Consider the following 23,892-nt stretch of genomic DNA (forward strand, 5'->3'; position numbering starts at 1 on the left):
TCCGCGAAGGAGGGAAATGGAGGCCGCTAGAGGGACGCCCACCAGTATTCATGGTGGCCTGGACCCGGAGAGAAAGAGAGAGACTCGCAGCTGCGCGCTTCTATTGTATCTTTACGATGCTGCGACGGCAAGCCAAGGCCTCGATTCCTTATCCCTGTCACACCCCTAACACGCGCGCTTACGTCTTCCTTTCTCCGCCTAACCTTCGCCTATTCACGCTCGCCTTTTACGCGCGATAAAAGCTCCGTAGGATCGTCCGAGTTCCTCGGAAACGGCGCGACCATGATACGCGGCGAGGAACTTTTACGGCAGCCTTGGGATGGAAACGATCGCGTACATTTTGCACCTGTCGCTCGAACGCGCGGCACTTGCCGCTGCGTTTAACGCTAAATACGGCTTCGGTTTATACGATATCAACGGGCAAACGCTGAGGTGGCAACACGTGAGTTACGCGGCAGAAATTCGCACTCAATTCTCATTTTCTTCATTTAGCAACAGAAAAAAAAATAAAATAAAATAAAATGATAAAATAAAATAAAAACAAGTGTTCGTCATTAATCCGATCGGCCTTGCTTTCGCGGCGGAAGTCGCGCGGAAATATCGATGCCAATGGCATTGCGCCGAACGAGCCGTCAAGTTTATACCGGATACTCCTCGGCGCTGCGCTTAATTGGCGGAGTCGTGCTCGTGACACTTGGTACACGCGAGTAATACATACGCGCGTGATTGAATGCGCGGGCGAGCGTGCATACACGAGGCCGCGGTGTTCGTACGTGAGAAGGGAGGCGGCGCGGCGTTCGAGCTTTATCGGCCGTAAACACGCGAGTAATTATCGCCGCGACCATCTCGTCCCGCGGCCGCGTCATATATCCGGTCACTGACCATTCAATCGTTACGATCCGGGCTGCGGGCTAATAAATAATTCAAGAACAATGGAAACCGCGGCTCGGCCCTTCCATCCCCCGCGCCGCGAAAGGGTCGAACGAAAGCGCCATACCATTAACCCCCATAATCGCGAGGAATACTGAATGGGCACCGACCATGTGCGATTTCCGGCCGAGTTTTTGTCGCGCGAGTTCGACGATCCCGAACCATCCTTTCGATCGCCGTTTCCGATCGATGTACGATTTTAAAGGGGCCAATATGAACGGAATTGCCGAAGATATATATATAAAACACTGTCGCGCTATTTTGTTCTATTTATAACAAATATGTATACTCAATAACAACGTCGTAAATAATCCAAAACAAATTTTAAAAAGTTGATCGAGAATTAAAAATAAAAAAAAGAACCATTAAAGATGTATGAAAATATTTCTTCCCGCATAAATTTTGCTTGCAAATCAATCGATCCGTGCTAAACGTATGCAGGCGTGCAGCGTTACAACTGAAGAATGAGAGAAAAAAAATTAAAATAAAAAAAAACGCGAAAAATAAGGCTGTTTCTTATTTATGAATTGATATGTGAAAACTTGTCGGCCAACTTATTCATGCAGATGTAAATTTGTCTCCAATAATTATATATACATATATATGTAATATATACACAATATATTCGCACGTGTACAGCCACCTCTCTCGCAAGCGCGGTGCATATTTAAACCAGTTTACAAAGGGCGCCCACGCGTGTAACAAAAATAAATGCCGGCAATAAATGAAATTCACACGGGCGTCCATTATAGATACGCCTGTCTCGTGCACAATGCGCGCGCCGCGCCGCCGCTCGGAGTGTCGGGACCTTGAAAATCTAACAGTACGTGTAATTTCACCGTCAGTCACGCAACAACGATTGCGGAATCCTTACCCACACACGGCCGTAATCGCGCTGCCTGTGGAACGCGATACCGGCGCGATTTGAAACGTGGCCGGCGACGGGATTGGCGGGGGCCGCGTTCGATCTGGGGCAGCGATACGCGTTTTAATGACACGGACGATTAACGGGTCAGTGTCCGGCGGTAATGACGACTCCGTTTCTGCGCACGGGGCCGCCCGTCGATTCACTCGGATCGTTAGACTCGTACTTTGTCGCTGGTCGAAAATCCCGGGCGATAGAGGTTATTGTAAACGCCTAGGCGGCCGTGATGGGCATTCGGATTTATGACAGGCCGTAAAGGCTGAATGGGCCCCCATGAACGGGTACGGTCGAATCGAACGAGCAGGTTGCGGTACGCGTCTACCTGCGCATCACGAGCTGACCGCTGGGATGGCTACCGGCAATTTCGAGCAATCGCCGCGGAATTCTGGACTTGTCTTTTTTTTTTTTTTTTTTTTAAGAATAAAAAAAGAATATATAAAATAAAAAGATTACGCGCTCAAAAGTGTATCGAACCTGAACCGATTTTAGAATTTAAACCGCTTCTGATATATAAATAAGGCACATAAAAAATGTATATGATATCAATAGCTGTAATTTCGATCAAAGTGTGTAATACTGAATTAGTAATCGCAGCGAATCATATCGAATTCATAATTAAATTCGTCGTGGACATCCACAGTGAGGTACTCTTAAAACTGGGCGCGTGAAAATATTATAAATCACTCGCTTATTGAAAGATCGAAAAGGTCAAAATTAGCAAGTGTAATTTAAACGAGAAAATTATTGAATAACGCTCATACGTTATTAAAAATAACGTCGGTAAAACTTGTAGCCGGACACCGGCAAAAGCTCCTTTTCCGACACCCGGCCGTCTGGAGAATAATTCTTTTATCATTATCGAGCTATGCCAATTGAAATATCTATACCGTTGTTTCAAAATCGCAGTTCGCGCAATACTTTGAATATTCCGCATCAATTATGCGCCTGTCCGATACCGGTTTCCATCCAGTCACGGACAAAACATTTAATGGAACAAGCGAACGTGAATAAGCAAACAGTTATTCCTTTTCGAACTTCGTTTCAGGTATGTTGTAAGAATAACAAACCGGTTCTCGCGCCTCGTGCTCGGTGAACCTACGGTTCGATTGAATTTCTCGGCATCTATTAATCAGCCTGTTATCCGCAACGACTCCATCTGCCGCAATTATTTCGCGTTTCAATTTTAATTTAATTTCACACCAAGTTCCCCGCGCCAGAGGCATTAAATTTTTCAAGCGCGAAAGACGCTCGACTCAATTTACAAGAAAAAATAATTTAATGCCTTATCGCAATATATGTGCTATTTATCATCCTAAGCAACGGAAAGTACGAGTATCATTTTTCGAGCAGTTTCTCAGACGGATCCGTTTCGTCGTCGTTTGAAAATTATATACATTGCTTGTAACCGCGTCCAAGAAAAAGTCTCCACCTGACGCAGGCCGTCGAGAAGATAATATATGAACAACCAGTGCCTTATCTCTCTCTCTCTCTCTCTTTTTCTCCTCTCTCTCTCAACGAAGTATCGTTTTCGATGAGGCGTGAGAACGCGAGAGTACGTCACGCCTCTTCGGGAACCCGACGACCTTGAAGAACTACTTCAGCGCTTCAAGCCTTCGTAACCAAAGAGTCGCGGAGCGCGAACGATCCTAGTCGTCATCATCGGCGTTGGCTGACGGTTCTCAATCGAGAGGCAAAGTGCTTGCGCTTGCGAGAGTCGCTGACGATAGAAAATACGCGCCTGTCGAAGACAAAACGGCTTTTAAAAAGACGACGTTACGAGAATGACGAAGCAAGTGTACCAGGGAGGCGAATGACGAGGCGAAGGGCGATTCTAAACGGCACGTCTGATGCTCCAGGTCACGATCTGCTCACGTGTCCCGCTTAAGTCAGCCCGTTCATTACGTTTCATTGCGTTGCGCCGGTGACGTCACGACCAATTGACCTCCCTTGAGGCCGCTCCGTGAGCTCGACGCGAGCCGGGCTTCGGGGGGTCCGCGAGTTGTTATTTCTGGACAAGACGGTTTCTGTCGCGCGAACGCGAAGAGGAGGAGCTAGAACGACGAGGGGAACAGCCACGCGGAGAAAAGAGGAGGCCCTCGCTTGACGTTTCCCGACGCCGAAAAGTCTTGATCGTTTTTTTTTATTTTTTTATTTTTTTTCTGGAAGCAAGCCGACCGGCGAGCGCAGCCAGTCGTTAGCCTCAAAGGCTTCTCAGTATTCGACGAGCGAATGCCCGCGTCGCGCGCCTTTCGGCGGGAATTCACTCCGGCCCGCGCCAGATTAGCTTCCCGAAGCTAATATATCTTCGACGAGTCGTTAGATGGTTATCGCGGCTCCTCGCACTGACCCGCCCTTGTCTCCGGCACATTCGTGTGCCTCGGCGTCGGAGATTCTAGTGTTCACAATGCCCGGCTTGTTGCACTTCCGCGCTGAGCTCCGAGTCAGCCGTCGTAATTATTACAGCAAATCGATACATCGTTCCCGCAAGCTCTTGTAGTGTTTTTCGACTAGCTCTTACAATATCGTTACGAAAACTGGTGCTGTAAACGCTTGTACGTTTTATACGCAAGTTCTGTTTAAACTTCGTCTACGTTAATAAAGCTTTCGTTGGCACGGTGAGAGTCAACCGCTCGATCGTTGTTCGTTCGGCCGCGACATTATCATTTTAATTCCTTTGTACACGTAATTTCTCTATGCACGAATGGAATCCGGTCCACAGCGTGTAATCATCGTCATCGTGCTCCCTCCGTCGAGAGCACTCGAGAGACTTGGCGCATCTCGGAAGTGAACGAGCGGCGGTTGACCTCACCACGACCTACGGCTGGTTTGCGCGAAGAGCAGCGAGATGAGTCATTGCGCTTTCATCTAGGTGGGCTGATGACGCGTAGCGGATACCTAGACTCTGTAAGCGAGTCATGCCTCACCTCGAAGTTGAACGACATGCCGGCCACGTACGTACGTGTTCCTACAGCTCCACGGTTAACTTTATATCAACGGGAAAAGAGAACGGACAAGGGGAGAAGGTGTAAAAAATTAAAAAAAGAAAAAAAGGTAAAATAAAACAGGCATTTTTAAACCGTAAAAACGTTCCCATTGAAAAATATAATATACGCACATAAAATCGTATTTAAATTGGAATAGTATTTATCGGAGACAACATTTATCGTGAAACTTGATTCTAAAAAGAATAAAAAAAAAAAAATTCTCGATAAAACAAAAATTTTACAAATTCCAAGTACACTTTTCCGTAAGAATTTTTAGCGGGACGACTGCGCGAGGAACATCGTCGTTTCGCTGGTTGAAAAATACTGAGACAGAGTGTGACGGGAACATCAAACGAACGAGTCGTCCGGCAACACGGTCATTCCCGTGTTGAAGGGAAGTCGCCATATGGCGGCGACATGCGGCAATTTTGAAACTACTTTTGCCCGACAGAAACTTCCCCGCGCGTCATTCGAGAGACCTCTCAATTTACTGGCCGCACTTTACGAGCTCTGAAAAAGTACGATTATTCGTCTAAATTACATCCTTTGTATAGGCGACCCTGGTTCGATCCTCGGGAAGCCTTCTCTCCCCTTTTATCGAAAGCTCGCGGTTAATTTTATCAAAGTTCGAGACGGCGTACTCTCGACGATTACCGCGGCGCATTTCGTGCAAACGCGACGTATTTATTGGGTGATAAAACAGAATTTCCCGACGTACAATATTCTCACGTAAACGTACAGTTAAAGGAACTGTTTCTGCGTCCGGCATAAGCGTGGAGAATCCAATATTTCCGTCAGTCATTTGTCGACAGGCACTTGGTGTAATACATCTAAAGCTGACTCGTCGGGTTTTGTAACTTCTGGATATCTCTTAAAGATAAGCAACGAAGATGAGACGCACGTGGGAAGGAAGGAAGCGAGAGTAAAAAAAGGAAAAGGAGTTGATGATCGTGGAGTGGGTCAGGAGAGACGACGAACTCTCAAGACGCAATCCACGACCATACTCCACCGTCATCCGTTCACCACCACATACAGCCAAGCGTCTACATGAACGACCGCGAGAAGAGTGCTTCGCTTCCTTCCGTTCGCGCCGTCTCATCCCGTTCTCCTCCGGCTCTTCCTTCTGGAAACATGCCGAAGGAGTCGGTCGACATCGCGAAATGCTGGAATACCAAGGGAATGAAAAGAACGTCGTGAGAGAGAGAGAGAGAGAGAGAGAGAGAGAGAGAGAGAGAGAGAGAGAGAGAGAGAGAGAGAGAAAAAAGAGAGTTGGATTCCCTAGCGAGTCTGTATCACGTCGTGACTATCAAACAAGGGCGGATACGAACCCCGCGCCCTTTTCCTTCGCCCCTCACCGTGAGTGTACCTCTCAGTTAAGGGGATCTCGTACGCAATACCGGCGCGCACCCACACGTTTACCGAGCCGATCGGTCATACGCATACAGACGCGACCCGCGTAATCGTAAACGAACGCAAGAGTCAGTACCGGCGATCTCTACTTCAGATATGCATCACCGTTGGAGCGAAGGGAAGAATGACGAGGAATAAAGACAGACGGAGGTCGACAGACCTCTATGCTCCACCTTCTCTCGCCAATTCTCCGGGAGGAGACGAGGGGACGAAAGTGGCAAACGGAGAGAACCCGCGGAACCGGTTTGACGGACCTCAACTGGTTTCATTAAACCCCGATTGTAACCTCCTCTTCCTCTTCGTGTCCACTTCGTCCTCCTTATCTGCCTCGCATCTGTGTGCACGCACGGGCGCGACCAAAAAGACAACGTGATGGCCGGCTCGATCTTCGCCGGAGTCAAGGATTTTGCCGTCCTCCTTCTTCGTCCCCCTCTTTCTTCTCCTTTCGACGATAACGCGGAATACGCGAGGAAAAAAGAAAATGACGAGAGTCGAAGCGCGAAGGAAAGTCCGGTAATTACTTCGGTCCCGTAATACTCACGCCCGGCGACCTCGCGAATAGCATGCGGCCCTGCGATCGCGTCTTTGCTCCTTTTGCAGTCGTCGCGCGGTATGTGCGTGCGTGAGCTCTTCGTCAGAATAAAACGTGCCGCCGCTGTAACTTCGCGCGACTTCGTTCGCGCGAGCGCGCGCAACCGATTACGACGGAAATTCGCTTTCAGTGCTCACAGCGTTCTCCACTTTAAGGCTCGATCATGAATTGGCGATTCCAGGAATAAATCGAACTATCTGTAAATCCCATCGTTCCCGCTGGTCTATAAATCGCGCTGTCGTCGAACGCCGCCCGACCTGTTAGCGGGCTAATCTAATTTTTTATTTCGTGTGGACGTTGTAATGTGGAAAGGCAAAGAAATTATATTCGATGTCAAGTTTACAGTGATACGAAGTCGGACGCCTGTTGCGAAAGATCGTGCGAGTAAAAAGTTAGAATGTTCTTTTTTTTTTCCCCCCCAACGTGACTTACGCGTATCATTTCACGTGCGATACATTTTATATGGAAAAATGCCAGGCTGATGCATAAATATGTATAACGTACACGTGTTTACGATTTATAAATTCGTGTCGGCAAAGAACAATTCATAAATCTTCAAGTAAAAAAAGAAAAAAAAAAAAGAAAAAGGGGAAAAAAAACCCAAGGCATCATTGTCACGTCGTATCACGTGATTCACATAGAGATTAAATATTTCTTGCGACAAAGGACCTTGAAGACCGTTCCTTTATCGTTCGCCGGGAACGCTAAATAACTCCGGCGTTATTTTATGGATATTCGCCCGAGGGAACTTACGCATTCTCTCGTCTCTGACTTCTCTTTCCTGCGTGCCCGTCTCGTTTACCCCTTTTTCTCTTTCTCAAATGAAAGGGTGTTTTGCTACAGAGCAACGGAGAAAGAGAGAGGGTTGCTCCAGCGAGGGATTCTGCGAACCGTGGGACTGCGAACCGCCGGATCAATACACCGTCGAGTAATTGCGGTGTAACGTCCGTGGGCACCGACCATGAGAGGGAGCGACGGAGACTCCGTTTCTCTCTCTTTCTCTCTTGCTCTCTCCTCCCCTGCTGCCTCTTTCGCTTCCTCTCAAAACGCGTTGATATACACGAAGCCCGCAACGACGGCTTTCCACAAGCACGAGACGAGAGAGAGAGAGAGAGAGAGAGAGAGAGAGAGAGAGAGAGAGAGAGAGAGAGAGAGAGAGAGAGAGAGAGAGAGAGAGAGAATTATAATTTTGCTGTTAACACGCCAATTTAAAGTATACAGAGTATATTAGTAATCGCGCTCCCCTCCCGGGGGAACTTGAGCGCAAATCGCAGATTTGTTTTCCCTTGAAAATTTCGCGAGGAGCATAATTGCAGTGCCGCTCAATATTAAAGATCGGAGAACTTCGGCGAACTCGGCTTGGGAACTACCGAGTATACAATAAAACTTTGTTCCTTGGGAAATTTTATGCAGAAGACGCTTTAATAGAATGCGCTCGCGAACTCGGCAACGATTATTGGAAGGTGGGCTTATAAAATGTTCTTTTTTTTTTTGGCGGAACAAATTTTTTCTTGTAAAACGATAACTCCGTTCGTATTTTATGCGGATATTTCACGCGCAGTATCCGTACAGTTACTTCCTAAACAACTTGCGCAATTGAAGATTCACAAATACGCATTTCGCGATATATGCAAAAGCTGATAAGTTACCTTAATCGGCTTAAGAAAACCAAAGCGCGTGGAAACGTAACGCTAATCGTCGTAATCTTTGCGCAATAAAAAAAAAGACACGATTATTACTAAGATGCGAGCTGCGATTACGTGGCAGCTAATCGCTGCCGCTTCGAGGATCTTGACCACATTCAAGGATCGCGTTAAGCTGGCAAGCACGATGCCTGGTCCATTTCAAGTAATTTAACAACGGGTTGTTAAATTAAAGGAAGACGTTGCCGTGACTGCCACTTGGAAATACTTAAATAAGAACTTTCGACTCTCCTTCAAACTGGAGGATGCTAAATGTTTCGGACTTGCTCAAGAGCGAGAAAAAGAGCTGTATTGCTTCGGAGAAGAGCGAGAAGGACAGAAGGAAAGAGATCGATTTTGCAATTGTCATTATTCGCGTGGTAACTAGCTCGATCAATATGACAAGCGACAAAAACATAAAAGACATTTAAAATTAATTTAAATTAAAAACTGTAGCCCGCGAGAAGTAATAAAAATTTTCAACTACTAAGTGATAACGTGGAAAAGAATCCACGGATTGCGATAAGATAAGCACTAAATCGAGACCGTGAAAGAGCTCTCGTGCGTCAGCGCGAACACGATGCAATTTTCGCGTTCTTTGTCTTTACGACAGGAAGACCCGCGCGAATTTAGGTTGCGGGGAACTCGAGCGCGACGAAGTCGCGGAAAAAGGAGCGGCAGGAGAGAGCGTCGCGCGTATATACGCCGTCGTGTAGATACCACGTATAAATAGATAAAGTGGCGAGTCGTAGAGAGACGAAGGAGGCGACAGAGAATCTTGGCCGTTGGCCAGACGTCGCGAGATAAATAATTTATCACTATCGTGTAAACGTGAGGACCCGGGCCAGCTGGTGCGTCCACGCCGCCGCGACTACTTTCGCTCCTCATTGTCCGTTTTCGCCCCCGTCCCTCCACCCTCCGGGGGATCCTCTTTCGTGTCCGAATATTACCGAGCGCTATTAAAATAACCGTTGCGATGTTCCCGCTGACCGCAAAATACTCCTTTCGCTTTGATTGCACGTCCGCCGATATGAATGGCCGCGGCAAAAAGCGGCCAGCAAAAAGGTCTACGGCCAACGAGGGATTTTACGTTTTGCTGAAATTAAGGCGATTCTTTCCACCAACGTGCGACGGGTTTTTTTTCCTTTTCCCCCCGCCGTTTCCCTTCTTTTCCCCACTGCTAATGCAAGTTCTTTGCCCGTTTCGCAACGAGTAACGAATTGAAGCCCGTGGGATTAATTCCTACCATTACGCGTCGTTATTTTCTACTGTTGCGCAAAATATCAATTATTTGCGGAATCGAGCTGGCAAAGTAAACAAAATCGAACCCGACCGGCCGGCTTTCTTTTCGCGATGGAAGATTATCTATTTTAATGCGGAGCATTATTCTCAGTGCGAGAAAACTAGGTTATCGTTAATATACCTATGTATATGAGATATCTGGCGTGAGTTAATATTGACTTAGCTTTCTAGAATACACATGACGCTAGAGAAGTGCCCGGTGGGTTAACTGATGAAATTAAAACATTGAAATGTCATCAATGATAACGTTATCGGAGTTAAGTAGTGACAATTCACACGTCGGTTATTTTCATCCGCAAGGCGGTCATTAAAAATATGCAATAAATAAAATGTAATGATATAATGTGTGTATAAAGTTACATTTTATATAACGTATATATATTTATAATTTCCGATACTTTTAATCCATACGGTAGCAAGAAATAGTACTTTTTTTTCCTTTCTCATTCCAGACGAACACATATATTATTAACGGAAATAGTTTCCCCGGTGATTTTATTTCTGACGCTTAAAGCCTTTCTTTATTTATGCACGCACTTTGTTTTCGAAACGAAGTGTGTTGACGTCGTATTTTCCCCTCCCAAAGAAAAATTGATAAATCGTGGCGTTTTCAATAACACACGATGACACGTTCAATACATAAAGAAAAAGAAAAAATAATAAAAAAAAGAAAAAAAAAAGAAAAGAAACGCAAAAAATGCAACTTCGCGTTCAATCTTGCAAGGAATGTGGCGTAATCACATTTCGCTTTGATAACCGAATCGCTTATCGCGCATCACCGCTTCCTGACGTTCGGCACGCCTTAGCCAGCGATTTTTGTAAAAAAAAAAAAAAAAAAAAAGAGAGAGAGAGAGAGAGAGAGAGAGAGAGAGAGAGAGAGAGAGAGAGAGAGAGAGAGAGATACTGCAAAGAACGAAACCGAGTCGGCATATATATCGTTTCATTTTGCACGTTTTCGTGATAAGCGTAATCCGAGATACCTGCGTCTCATAAAAATTCGAGATGCCGTTGTTAGGAAACGCGCGCGTATGCAGAATACGAATTTTTTTTTTACTTTAATACAAGATTTGCTAACGACTCACCATTTGACGATTTCGCCTTGGAACCAAAAGAAGCAACCAAAACTGTTTCCTTACCTGTAACAAAAAAAATAAAATATTGATTAGAACAATTAAAAAAAGAAAAAAAGACGTTCTGTTAAATAAAATCTTATTTTTCTAATTCTTTTCCTAAATTTATATCACGAGTAAATCCATTCAAAAACTGCTCGACTACTCAACTGCATCGCCAGCGACATTGACGTATTTAAACTTTAAAGGAAGGAGCTTGAGGACGAAGTATGCAGGTCGGCGAACTGAAGAGAAGCGAAGAACAAGGGAGAGCCAGAGAAAGTTGTTGAATCTGATATAGAAGTTTGGATAGCGCGCATGAACAAGGACGCAGGATCGGAAAAAGATGAGGGGAATGATGAACGCCGGGATGAACAAGGAAACGGAGATGTGCAAGTCTTACCGTGCGCGTGAAGATGAAAGCGTCTACTGTGGATGGAACGAAATGGACGGCGGGGAACGAGAGAAAACGGTGGCAACAGAGACGCCACGGAGGGCCATTAACAAGTTCGACACTGGAGTCGGAAAGTTGGCGAAACTACCGGCAAGTGGTGTCAGTATATACCCCGGTTTATAGCGGAACTTCTATTGGCAATGCGCAAACTCTCCGTGTACGTTGACGGTAACTATGTATTAGTGCACGTGTGTTATGTATATACGTTGTATATACCCGGCGCGGTGTGGAAAACTTTGCGAAAACTCGTAGCCCTGGCGCGTGAAACTTTTTAATTGATTTTATTCGCTCGTTGTGCTCTCGTCGTCGGCGAGCGTACTGGTGCGGCGCTGCGCCGCGTGATTTATTTGCCATTCTTGGACTTCCCGCGCTAGAGGAATTGCCAACGATACATAAGCTCTCGCAACCTGTTATCTGATTATCGTACCCCGACAGCCAACAATGTAATTAGGAAAATTCTTGAAGAAAGTTACGTACTGCCTTTGCGAGCGTTGAAGCACTTTAGATGGATAATCTTTACCCGACAATGGTGTTTTTAATTGTATACGTGTAACGCATTCGAAGCGATCTCCTCTACTTTCGCGAAACTAGCTCTGGATGTAGCGCTAACTTCCCGTCGTGTTAAACTAATAAAACGCTTGCGATTGTTTCGGTAATTCCCTGTTTCACTTCGGTGCCGGGAAATCGCAACAAATTCTTAGTCATCCTTTTCATCGGAGTTTCGGCAATATTTTATGTATTCTCGATTGAAAAGTTCACCAAGAACTTCGATGAAAATCAACTACACTGATTCGATAAGAGAACTTTATCGCGTCGAACTTGGAGCGCTCCAAACTCGAGTTTCGACTTCCAAAAACTTTCGAAAGATATAAAATTACCTGAGTTTTGCGGTATTTCGGCACTTCTTCCGAATATTCGCGGGAACGCGAATTCTGACTGTAACTAAACCTGATGTAACACCGGCGAAATCATGGCCAATCGTCACGCGAATCACGGAAGCTCCACGGTGTTATTTTCTTTCAATTGTAAAAGTAAAAAAAAACAATATTAATACGATATTAATTATCAATTGCAATCAAAGAAACCGTATCGCTTCCATGTTCTATCGGGATAATTGTTAAAATTATCTCGTGTAGTTTCAGCTTACGAAATATGCTGAGATTGAACTTGTATACACTTTACCGTAGACTCGCGGCGGTGCGTGTGCATTCCGTTGCACCTTTCTTCCGCGTTTCCAGCTCGCCTGGAATCGTGCGCGCCGCAAATAATTGCGCGGTCGGCGAATCTGGCACACGATTGCTCGAAGCGAGATTGTTCGTGATTTCACTTCCAGTTACCGTGTGTGTGAAAAGATCGAGGATGAGAAGCAATTACGCCGGGATTCTTCCCACGTGTTTGAAAGAATGGCAACTTGTTACATATTACCTACAAAACCAGGCGCTCTCGCGCGAGCGCGCGATGTGGCTTGCGCGATAATGTATTTTAAATAAATAACTTTTCAGAATTAATTTCCATGAGTTGTTCAATTTATATACTACCCTTACATTATTAATAAAATGCGTAAAAGAGCCGTGAAACATCGCCGATACCGTGCTATTCGTTTACGGGCATTGCGGGTAACTTTTATAATTACGATGTCACCGAAGGGGTGTGATCAAGCACCGCGGGATTCTCGCTTATAAATCTATTACAATGCGCCCGTGAATAATTTGTATACTCTTCTCCGGGAATCGCGAACTTTGGCGAAGTTCAAGATTATAGTAGACGCCGTATCTCGTGGCGGGGACGCGAGCAATCATTGTTTTACAACCCGCGGGAGCTTTCGGTATTACGGGTTTCGCGGGACTGTGTGCGAACGACCGTGTGAAGGATATGCGTGTGTGCGGCCGCGTCGGGTATATACACAACTATGTTTGCCTACGGAAACTGGCACACAATTCCCCGGAGGGAAATTTGCATGTACTTTACGCAACCGAGCGTGCACTTTCCTTTACAATCTCGCGCATGTAGCATGTCCAACTTCGCGAGTAACTATCGGGGGTATCTCAATACTTGGCGCAGTCTCGACTCGCACACGATCGCGGACATCGGCCTCGCCGCGCAGGAGATATTAAGGCAAAGGTCCCGGAATATATCGCCTTAACCTTACGGCGTCTCCCCGCCTGCGAGAGACACGATCCCATTGTCTCCTCCGCGAGTGCCGTTGACGTCGGCATCAATTTATCGAGAGTGTACTTAAAATTCGCACGCACGTCGGGCAAGTTTACTTCCCATAAAACGAGAACGCTGTTGAAACTTTTCGTAAACGCCGTCCTTCTCAGGAAAAACGAACAAACGCGCGCTGGAAAGACCTCGTTCCCAATTAACATATTGTCGTGCCTCTGAATAAATAAAGATACCTTCACGCCGACGTCATAAAACCGCCGTGACGTTATCTCGGTTCACGGCGAGTGAATTAATATTACCGAAAGAGTTAACGTCCAAATGAGAAAGGTTAAGCGGAATATCTGCCGTCGAATAACACCGGGCGCGTCGCACGAATAACTTCTGGCTTAATAACTGTTAAAACATTCCTTCCTGCGTATTAACGCGCGTATCGCTGCGAGACCGAGCAACGCGGATGAAGTCCATCTCGGGCGGACCACGAGTAATTCTTTCTCCACGTGTCTCCTGACGAAAAGACAGAGCGCGGCCAAGAGCGGCTTAGCGTAAAAGGGAGAGAAAGAGAGAGAGAGAGAAAGAGAGAGAGAAACGGAGCATCGGCCACATCAGCGAATACCACCAGCACTTACGTCCGTAGATTTCTGTGTGGGTCGTTGCGGTGCATCGCTGTGTGCGCCGCCGGAGCGTAATGGATAGCGCGTATGTGCCCACGCGTGTATATAGACGAGCACATATGCCGTCCCGTCTTTCTCTCCCGACCTCCCTCACTCCTCTATGTGCCCATATAGATACAAGCTCGGTTCCGAGTAGCGTGTCTGGCATCTTCGTATATAGCATCGTGGCGTGGGCTCGCGGCTGGCATGCATTATTCACGAACTAGTCACAAGCTAAACCCTCCACGTCCCTCGGTTCCCCTAACGCCGCGGTGCCCGGCTTCCTCTCCCTCTCGCCGTTCTGCGAGTGCACCTCTGCTCTCATCCGATGTATGCACGCGCTCGCGGATGAAACGCGACGTGTCGTTACGTGCAAACTAACTGGGCTCGCGGTCCCCGGTGACTTCCAAACAGCCTTTAGTCCGTCATTCTCTTCACTATCAGCGCGCGTATTTACGAGGAAGACGGAGAGAGACGTGGCGACGGGGAGAGAGAAAGGGAGAGGAAGTAATAGACCACTCTGTTATACAATCATCTTAATTAAACTAATGAGGACGTTTCGATTGAGGGAGCTTACTTGGACGCCAAGATACCGTCCGACGCTGTCATTGACCCTGCTCTCTCGCTCGCTGTTTATCGGCGTTTCACTGGTCGATTAAGTTCTAAAGTGCGGTCGGGAGCGTTGAGTTCGACAAGCTCCTCGGGGAATTATTCGGAAGTCAGGAGAAGCTCCGTGTGCACCTAACGAGTAACAATCAGCGCTAGATTTCGAGATTCTGTTTCTCAAACCGTTCAACGCTCGCAAGAGCGGAAAATTAAAAAAAAAAAATTTTTAATATTAAAAAAAAAAACGTAAAATTAGCGATGGTTTTCCGCCGAACTCTTCCGTTGAAACTTCCGCTATTCCAAGACAATCCGGCCATTACCGAAGCGCGAAAGAAGTAATGCAATCTCCGTTTCTTGCCAACCAAGGATTTCTGCGCGTAAAGTTCACGCGAACTCGGTACTTGAATTACAAAGCAGCTTTTCAGGACAGTCCCAGCATAGATAGAGAGAAAGAGAGACAGAGAGGAAGAAAGCCCGGCGGCGATTACGCGAGGAGAAAGTTGCCACGCGAAAAGAACGAAACTCCATTCGTTTCTTCGGGCTCTGTCGTCATCTTTCCTTCTTTTTTTTTTCTTTCTTTTTTTTCTCCTTTAAATTTTTTCCTCTTGCGGCCTATAATCGCGATAGATAGCACGAGAGGAAGACGGCCAAGCAGACGGCGAAAAGAGGAGAGCGAAGAGATATTGGAACCGGTTCTCTCTCCGTAAAGCCTGACGAGTCTACGGCGTTACACGAACGTAAACCCATCGCGCACGAATTTGCATAAGAGTATAAGCACGAACGCGTAAGCGTCCGAACCAATGAGACGTCTAACATAAGTCGTTCCGAATAATAAGGTGGTATGCGGCTCGCATGTTTTGTCTCACTTGACACGCTTTCCTAGCACGTTTATGTTCTTAAGCAGATTTACGCACGGTCAGACTTAATCCTGCCACTATTAAGCGGATAATAAAATTATCTCGGATCAGTTTTACTGCTGCATATGAATCCCGAGCGAATGGCTCTCGTGACCGTCTCATATATTTTGGTATTGCGACACGCAACAAATAAAAAAAGAAGCGTGGAAGGTTTCTATTTAAAATAAAATTAAAAAAAAAAAAAATATATATACATATAGAAATAAACAGATTTTAGAGCAATTTAATAATTTTTTTTCTACTAATAAAAAATTAAGAACAGCGTTATTACTAAAGTAAAAAAGCCGAGATTAAGTTTATTATACTGTCAAGCACAATTAAAATATATTTACGTAGCCCCGATGTGACGAATTGTTTTACATTTTCCGCAGCAAATTGTCACTGATTTATATCTCGTATTCGATCATTTAACTGAAATTAATTCAAACAATGGTAGCTTGTTATTCATTATGAATGCCACAATCGTCGTGTAATACATTATAATATTGCATATGCAACGTGGGCTATGATAACACTGCAGGAGATATTATTTCTAAATAGGATAAACTAACGGCCTGACCTTGTCACTTGCGATTTATTCCGCATCGCAGATATTTTGAAAGATATTCCAAATCGATCGATTTATCAATTTCGTAACAATTGTAATATCGTATTGTGCTACTTGCAAACACGAGTTAATAATTAGCAACGAGTTGGGCTCAACTAAATTACGTTATTAATATCGCAAGTACCGCGTGCGTATTTCGCGATTTAATTAAATGGAATAGTAGATACATATGTATATATATATATTAAACATATAAATATATATATAATATATATCTGTGTGTGTGTGATATATATAGCGTTTAATCGAAATCTATTGTTCTTCTCAATGCATACGAGAATGTAATTATATGTGCAATATTAATTAATCTGCCAATAAGAGCACCATTTTCTTTTTCGCATTAACTCTTTCACCCTATTAAAACGCGGTTTAAAAGTGCAATCAGTTTGAAAATATGCATGGATTAGCGACTTTTATTACGGAAAATGAGATATGTACGTTCCAAAACTAATTATAAGAATTTCATTTATCACTAAAATATTCCCTCTTTCGATCGACATGTATTTTAAATGAGCCGAAATAAAAAGCCAAGCTAAAATTATTCCGACCGTTCCATTAGCAATTTTTCCAGCTGTCGGGCAGTTTCACGTAAATTATTGCTGTCACTGATGCAATGCGACGAGTCGATAAAATGACATCGTAAAATATTCCGCGAAATATTCCGGCCAGTGCTTGGGCTAAAAATTCTCGAACAATGAGAAAATAATAACGATGCGTGATGGTAGTTTTCCTTTAATCTTGCGACCGAGCCACGTCGATATCGGCGATGGCGATGCTATTTTTATTTGCTTAATCTTCCACCACGCTGTTATTATTCTCGCGCAGTTGTATCCATCATTGGCAAGAAAGAAAATTCCGTAAAAAAAAATAATAAAAATTTTTTTTTAACTCCGATGTGACGCGCTTCATTTAATTAGGTAAGGAAGTTTATCGTGGATTTACTTGTCCCGTCGTTGTTACATTCCCGGTCTTTGTTCGGGTATATCCTTTTCTTGTCGAGAGTTTTTTGTTTGCAAAATATTCGCATGGATATGCAGATTGCTCGCGTATATGGTCTATTATATTTGCGGCAAGCCGGAGATTCATTCGTACCGCGGTGCTGCTTTCTCGAGTGGAGTAAAACAAAGAGATAGAAAAAAAGGAAATTAATACGCTGGAATTTAATCGCAATATTATAACCTTTGAATTGCGTGAGAATTAAATGGGTCTGAATTAGAATGTCCAGAAAATATGTCAGGAAGTCGGGATCCGGCTTGAGGTAGGGGAAAATTTCAAATTCGCTAATGAGTTAAAAATAAGTTAATTAAACGAATTTTCCCAAACGCGCTGAAATTTTAAGTGCAATTAAATTTAGCCGAAGTGTAAAATAATTAAATTTATACAGCGCGACGGGGAGCCCTTCGGGATCCGGCCGCGCGGTAGCGCGGACCGCGAGTGCGTTCGTAACGTGTCAGAAAATTTCTTTCCACGGAGAAACGCGACGTGGAAAGGCCAGGGTGTACTGAAACTGACGCGACCTCGTTACCGAACTGCATCGCCCAGCGGTGAAGAATTTTACGCGCGCCATCACACCGCCAATATTCTCGCTTCACCGGCGACGTTCCACCTTCCCCCTTGCATTTTCCCGGAGAATTGGCTCCACGTGCGGGGGCGCGGGCGTGCTCGGGATCGCCGTGAAAATAAGTGGGCGTCCGCGCAAATACCGGAGCGCAACCGCATCGCATATTCATAGAATAAAACGCGAGCACCGAGGAGAGAGGCGTGTTGCGTAACCGCCGTCGAAAAGAAAGCTTAGAACGGTATAATGCATATTCCATGCCGAGGTAAAAAGGGGTGAGGTGCCAGCCGAGGGTGTGGGGCGCACTTGGAAAAAAGGCGTATCCACCCGCTGGCACGTTTCTTCCGTGCGCCAGGAGACCCCAGCGTCCTTGAGCCGGGTTCAAGGATACTTGCGAAACGAAGCGAGAGCGATCATGGTTATGGCGGGATGCATATTTCATTTTGGTCTCGACGAGATTTTTCTGAGATTCGCGGCGATCTTCGTTTTCCCGGGCAAGTGACGGCGAGCAATTGACATTATTAAAGGTCCACGCGCGTATCCTTGATCTCGCCTCGAGGCGGCGCCTCAAGGATTCCCAAGAACACCCGCTTGAGAATTCTACCGAGAAACTCGGTCAGTCTCGCGTTTCCCCGAGATGCAGCGGAATTGTTCGAGCGAAAGGTCAACGCGTGAATTATGCAGCGGAAGGAACTCGTGTCGTCCACCGTGAGTTTCCTGGGATCGAAGATTCTCGTGTGATCTTTCGGCGGGCAAAGAAAAAGAAGAAGTAATCATTAATGCCGCTTATCTAAAAAAAGGTCCCGCCGAGCTGGCGGGAAAACAGCGGGCCGATCGATGCGAGCGAACGGTAAAAATGCTCCACGTGCCTCGTCGTGGGAATATACTAAAGAAATATTGTCAACTCGTGCACGTGCTTCGCGCGATTTTTTCGCGGCTGACGAGTTTCATTTCTCTATTTTTTTTTCTTTTTTTTTTAACAAATATTTCTGCAAAGATTTCGAGTGAAAATAACTTTAAAAAAATCCGTTGCATAAATAAGAATACTATATTATACTTCCACACTTCTTAGCTTAATTACGAGCTTCTTGATTAACATCGAGCCGCAAATCGTTTTAAATTGTTAATAGATTTCTCAACTTAAATTTGCTTGTAATTCGAAACTTGTGGCGTAATACTTAAGTTAGCGAAGAATTCATCAGTTTCCAATTAATTTCAGAGAATTCGTACTCGAAAGAAGAAAGTCTGCTGAACTCGTAGGGCATCCCGTACCCATCGGCTTCTACTCGCGGTATCCGATTGACTCGTGAGGTCGATCCCGGTAAAAGAGGCGCCACTTCGAGCGGAGAGTAACAGCCCACGATCTACTCGCCCGTTTCAGGTAGGATCGCGTCTTTTCGTGCCCGCGTCTAACCGAGGTGCCGCATAAGGATTCATGGCGAACCCGGCCATAAATCGAGAATAACGACCGGTCCAGTACGCGCCGCGAATACCGCCATTAAGTGCTGGGAGACGTGCGAGCCGTGTTCCGCAATTATTTCGCCCGAAGGACGACTGCTTTGGACTCAGTGGAGGTCCTGCGACCGAGTTCCTCTTTCGGAAAGAAAGGAAAAGGAGGGAAAAAAAAAAAAAAAAAAAAGAAGTAATGTGCGAGAAAAAAAAGCGATACGCATCCCGCACGCACCTTGCGGAACTTGCGTAATGAGATTAACGTATTGTTAAAAATCGCGAGTAACGAGCTGGCGCCCACAAGGTCGCTCGTTCTCCAAACGGTTTTAACAGCGCCGAATATAAATCAGGTTTTGCCGTTCTTGTCGTCCCCGTTTTACGTCTTCATTAAAACGCCCACGTAAAGTTCGGTAAAATACACGCGACAAGATACACGTGTTGCTCTTTCATAAGACTTAAGTCTTGTTAATTCATTGTAAAATATTTGCAACGAGTGGGCCAAACTAATTTCTAAGCCGAGTCGGCGGAGCGAAACGCGACATCCTGCAAGTATGCCTGTTTCGTTAATAGGCGAGCTATCGGCTGCGTTATCGCTTTACTCAATGGGTAATATTTAAAAATAGCTCCCGTTATCTGCGAGCGCTAGCTTTCCGCGGCTTTTCGTCGTGCGCCGTGCCGCGTACCGTTTGCCTCCGAAACGCGAGCTCCAATCTAATCTCGCCGCTTTGCAACGTTAAAGGGAGATATTCGCCTCGGGTTTTACGCAGGCCCTATACGCGGGAATTCGTTACACTATCGCGCAGGCATTCGCAAAGCGCACCAGCGACCGGAAATACCCCCGTGCGCGTTTTCGACGGCATGCCGGGCAATCTTTTGATCGCAAGTCGCACTACCACCTGCTGCTGCCGGCTGACTCTCTCTCTCTCTCTTTCTTTCTTTCTCCGTTCCCCTTTCATCGCGTTCCTCCCGTCCGTCGCGAAGGGGAAAGGTGCACTTTAAATCCCCCCGGGGGCCGTATTTGTTTCGTGCCCTAGCGCACTTAATTCGAGACCTCGGCGGATCGTTCATTCGACAACAATTGAAAGTCGATTGAATATCGTTGCCGGGCGCGCGATATTCCTTTCCATATCGGAGGCCCGGAGAGAAATACGTGATATAAATTCCGCCCCTTTCGGCGGACGGACGAAGCAACGGGGGCGATGCAAATGGTAGATGGACGAGGGGGAGGGCGCGGATAAACGCGGCCACGACGCGAAATGGGGTTTGCCGTCGTTTATTTTCCGCGAGCCGCGAGCGCGGCCGCGGGTCCATAAAAGAGAACTCTCTCTCCCTCTTCCGCGTGCTTCCGGAGCTTTTTTCCCCCCGTGAAAGTTTTAATTTTCACCGACGCAACAGCGTGCCCGCGTGAATAAAAGTCCGACGCGGCGCTAGCTTTTCGAGCGTGACACTCCCTCCCCTATCTCTTTCTCTTTCGCTCTCTTTCGTTCGTTCCCTCGCTCTCTTTATCAATGTATTTTACTGCAGGACGTCAAGCTCGTGATGGCGGTCGCGGAAAAAACGCGCTGTCAATAACGCCCGGCATAGGGAAAATTTAATAAAAGAAAGCATGGATTCGAGAAAGCTATACCTATTGGCTCACGCGGTTTTGCATCTCTCAGTGATGCGTAATCTATTTAATAACTGCATGGGTAAACTCAATAACTTGGAACCTTTTCTCTGCGAGAGAAGTTTCGCTTTTCACCAGCGTGATCGCTGGATTTTACTCTCGATTATTCGCACCTGGTCAAAGAACTTTAGGGGATTCTGCTTCCTAAGCATGGGCATTAAAATAAATATAAAAATAATTACGCTAAGAAAAGGTTTCTTTCTTTCAATTAGCGCTTTAAGGCACGAGAACATTATTAAATCTGTGTCGAATTTATTCCCTGTATTTACTCGAATTTTATTTCACCACGCGCGGGTTGCATAAACAAGTACATGTTCGAGCGAGACACCGATACGCGTTTCGCGGATCGCCGCGAGATATCGTCGGCGGTAATCCGCCTTGCGCAATTAACACGCGGCGGGGCTGCGGAGAGAAGGAGGGGAAGAAAAATCGCCCTTACGTAACGCGGATCTGGTAGTAATCTCCGATACGTCGCGCGATCCTTCCGCGTCTCGGTCTTCCGCGCGGTGACCTTGCAGCTCACGTCGCGCGTCGCCATGTTTCTCCGCGGAGTAGAGAACTACGTTGCCCGCGCCGTGCCCACGAGATTCCCGAACGAGCTAAGAGCTGGCGTTGAAAAGAAGCGTTCGATTACCTGGCAACAAACGGCGCGCGTGTCCTCCTCTGCGACGCTGCGGCGGACGTGTAATCCTGTTTGGCTGGCTTAATCACCACGTCACAGTAAACAAAGCAAGAACTCCAGCGAGGTCGTCACTATGGGGCTACACCAATTTCGTGCCGTTCGCGACCGGGTCTCGCCGGTGACCCAGCTGCTATCGCGGGCACTCGACACCACTCGCGTTTTCGAGAGAGACCGGCAGACGCGCGACGGCGAAGGCGCGATTTGCGATCAACACGGCGGTTAAGATCCCGGACCGGAGCGCGGACGCGTCGCGATCACTCCGATTTGCAGGTGATACTCGCGCAGTCGGCCCGGCTTACTGAGCGCAATACTCGCTAGCGCGACCGAGAACGCCCGAAGTGGAGCGAGCGCGACCGAAGCCGGCGGGCCCGATCTTCCTCCGCCGTCGCCGCCGCCGCCACGCCGGCGACTTGCAAAAAAAAAATCACGCGGTCTTTATCGAGGGAGGAGACGGGCGCGCTCTCCGTCGCTCGATGATTAAAGCCGTTGGATAGTCGGCGGGACTTTTAGCGCTGCACGGCCTGCGGAGTCAAGCGGCTGCAAATAAACGGCTCTTTTAACGAATAACAACGACACGTCACCCGCGACTCTCGGAATCCCGTCGCGAAGTCACAATTGACTGCGTCTTCATTAAATCAGCCTCTCCTGCCGGATTAATTGGATTCCCGAGCGCGCCGAGTCGAGTCGCGGAGAACTCGGATTGAGTTAACGAAGCGAGTGCTCTCGATTGCGCGGAAAGGGGGACTGCGTCTCGCGGGAATCGCTGGAGGAAACTGAGCGGCAACCAGCCGCGGCACTTCACCGCGGGAGCCGCGGTCCACGATCGCGATTCTGCGCAGGATGCGGCGCGAGCGTGATCGACGATCGACAACAGCGTTACGATTGTCGCAGAAATTCCACAGAGACGAATGTTGACTTTGCACTCCCGGCAGAACGCTGCGCGCACGAGAGAGAAAGATAAGGAGATCTTTGTAAACAGCGAAGGGGACCGAAGTGACCTTTATCTTTACCGTCCCCTCGATGGCCAGCTCGGCGAAAATGCCTTCGAAAAGTTGAGTTGCTATAAAAACAAAATTGAATTCCCAAACCCGCTTCGTGGATTTTTAATGCGTTTGGAGAGCCGAAATAACTTTCCCTTTATTTTAGACCCGTCAAGCTCTTACGCTGTATAAAGAACAACGTGCGTTATTTCGGTGTCCGATGACATTTCATATAAAACCTGAGAATCAAGCCAAGTAGAAATAAATTGGTATTTATACAATCGCGTTTTTTGTTCAAGCAAAAAAAAAAAAAAAATAATTAACGTCAGCTCTAACCGCGATTATTAAAATAATATAACCGCGACCTTTAACTCGTTAAATATTTCTTTATCTCTCTTTCTCGTGCGCTCTCCGAGATGTCAACCGGTTCACCCGAGTTCTCAGCCAGTTGCTTGATTCGTCAAAATAAAGAGATTTCCCGTGCGGTCAAACGACGATGAACAAAGGGCGCAACTAGAAGGGACGGAGGAATATACGCGGGCGGAATACGCGAATGTTGTCCTTGTATAATGCGCATACATTACTGATGCATGCAAAACGTAATCGAGCCAGATGCGAGGGAGACAACGGAATCCTCTCTGATTGGCACGCTGCTAATTGAATCGCATCGGACAGGCCGCGCGCGTTTTGCGACACCGGATGCCGCATCGAACACCTTGTAACAGTGTAACGCTGTAACCGATACCGTGAGCTTTACGAGCCGCGGTCGCAACGGGATACGCTCGTTTGCCGTAACGCGGCTGGTTAGATAGAACGGTATCCTGTTATCATGCTTTTCAGGAATCGACGGTAACGCGCGACGTGTCCCACCGTAATGGCCGCGACGGGCGATGCTTTTCCATTAATCGTGCATGCGGCATAATCCGGCAATAACGAGCGGCAATTAAGGCTGGATGGCCTCCTAAATCGCGCAGCAACATTGCAAATTATCGGCGCAACACCTGGGCGTTCGCATAATTTTTGGCGTCCACGCGGGGATCGCGCGCGTTTAATTTAACGAAGGACGAGCTTGGGGTTCGCTGGACGTTGACGCTCTCAATCTTCGCGTAAATAAACGATACTTCCTCGTGGATACAATGCGTCACTGTTGAAAGGTAAAAAAAGAGGAGATTTCGCACGTGAGATTCGGCACGTTACGCATTCGCGCTTCCCATCACGCGCGC

General features: G+C 46.6%; 1 protein-coding gene across 5 annotated transcripts in view; it reads right to left on the minus strand.

Annotated features, from left to right (window-relative positions):
- Kdm3 (Lysine demethylase 3) overlaps nucleotides 1-23,892 on the minus strand; it is a 244,332-nt gene that overhangs the window by 107,302 nt on the left and 113,138 nt on the right. For 4 of the 5 annotated variants that reach the window (XM_070658629.1, XM_070658631.1, XM_070658630.1 and 1 more), the window contains exon 8: nucleotides 10,908-10,961. The exons of the other annotated variant lie outside the window; for it this stretch is intronic. In XM_070658629.1, the coding sequence (XP_070514730.1) occupies nucleotides 10,908-10,961 (54 nt within the window). The remainder of the gene's footprint in view (nucleotides 1-10,907; nucleotides 10,962-23,892) is intronic. 5 annotated transcript variants of the gene reach the window in all.

The sequence above is a fragment of the Cardiocondyla obscurior genome, linkage group LG06, assembly GCF_019399895.1.
Source record: "Cardiocondyla obscurior isolate alpha-2009 linkage group LG06, Cobs3.1, whole genome shotgun sequence".
In the NCBI taxonomy this organism is placed as follows: Eukaryota; Metazoa; Arthropoda; class Insecta; order Hymenoptera; family Formicidae; genus Cardiocondyla; species Cardiocondyla obscurior.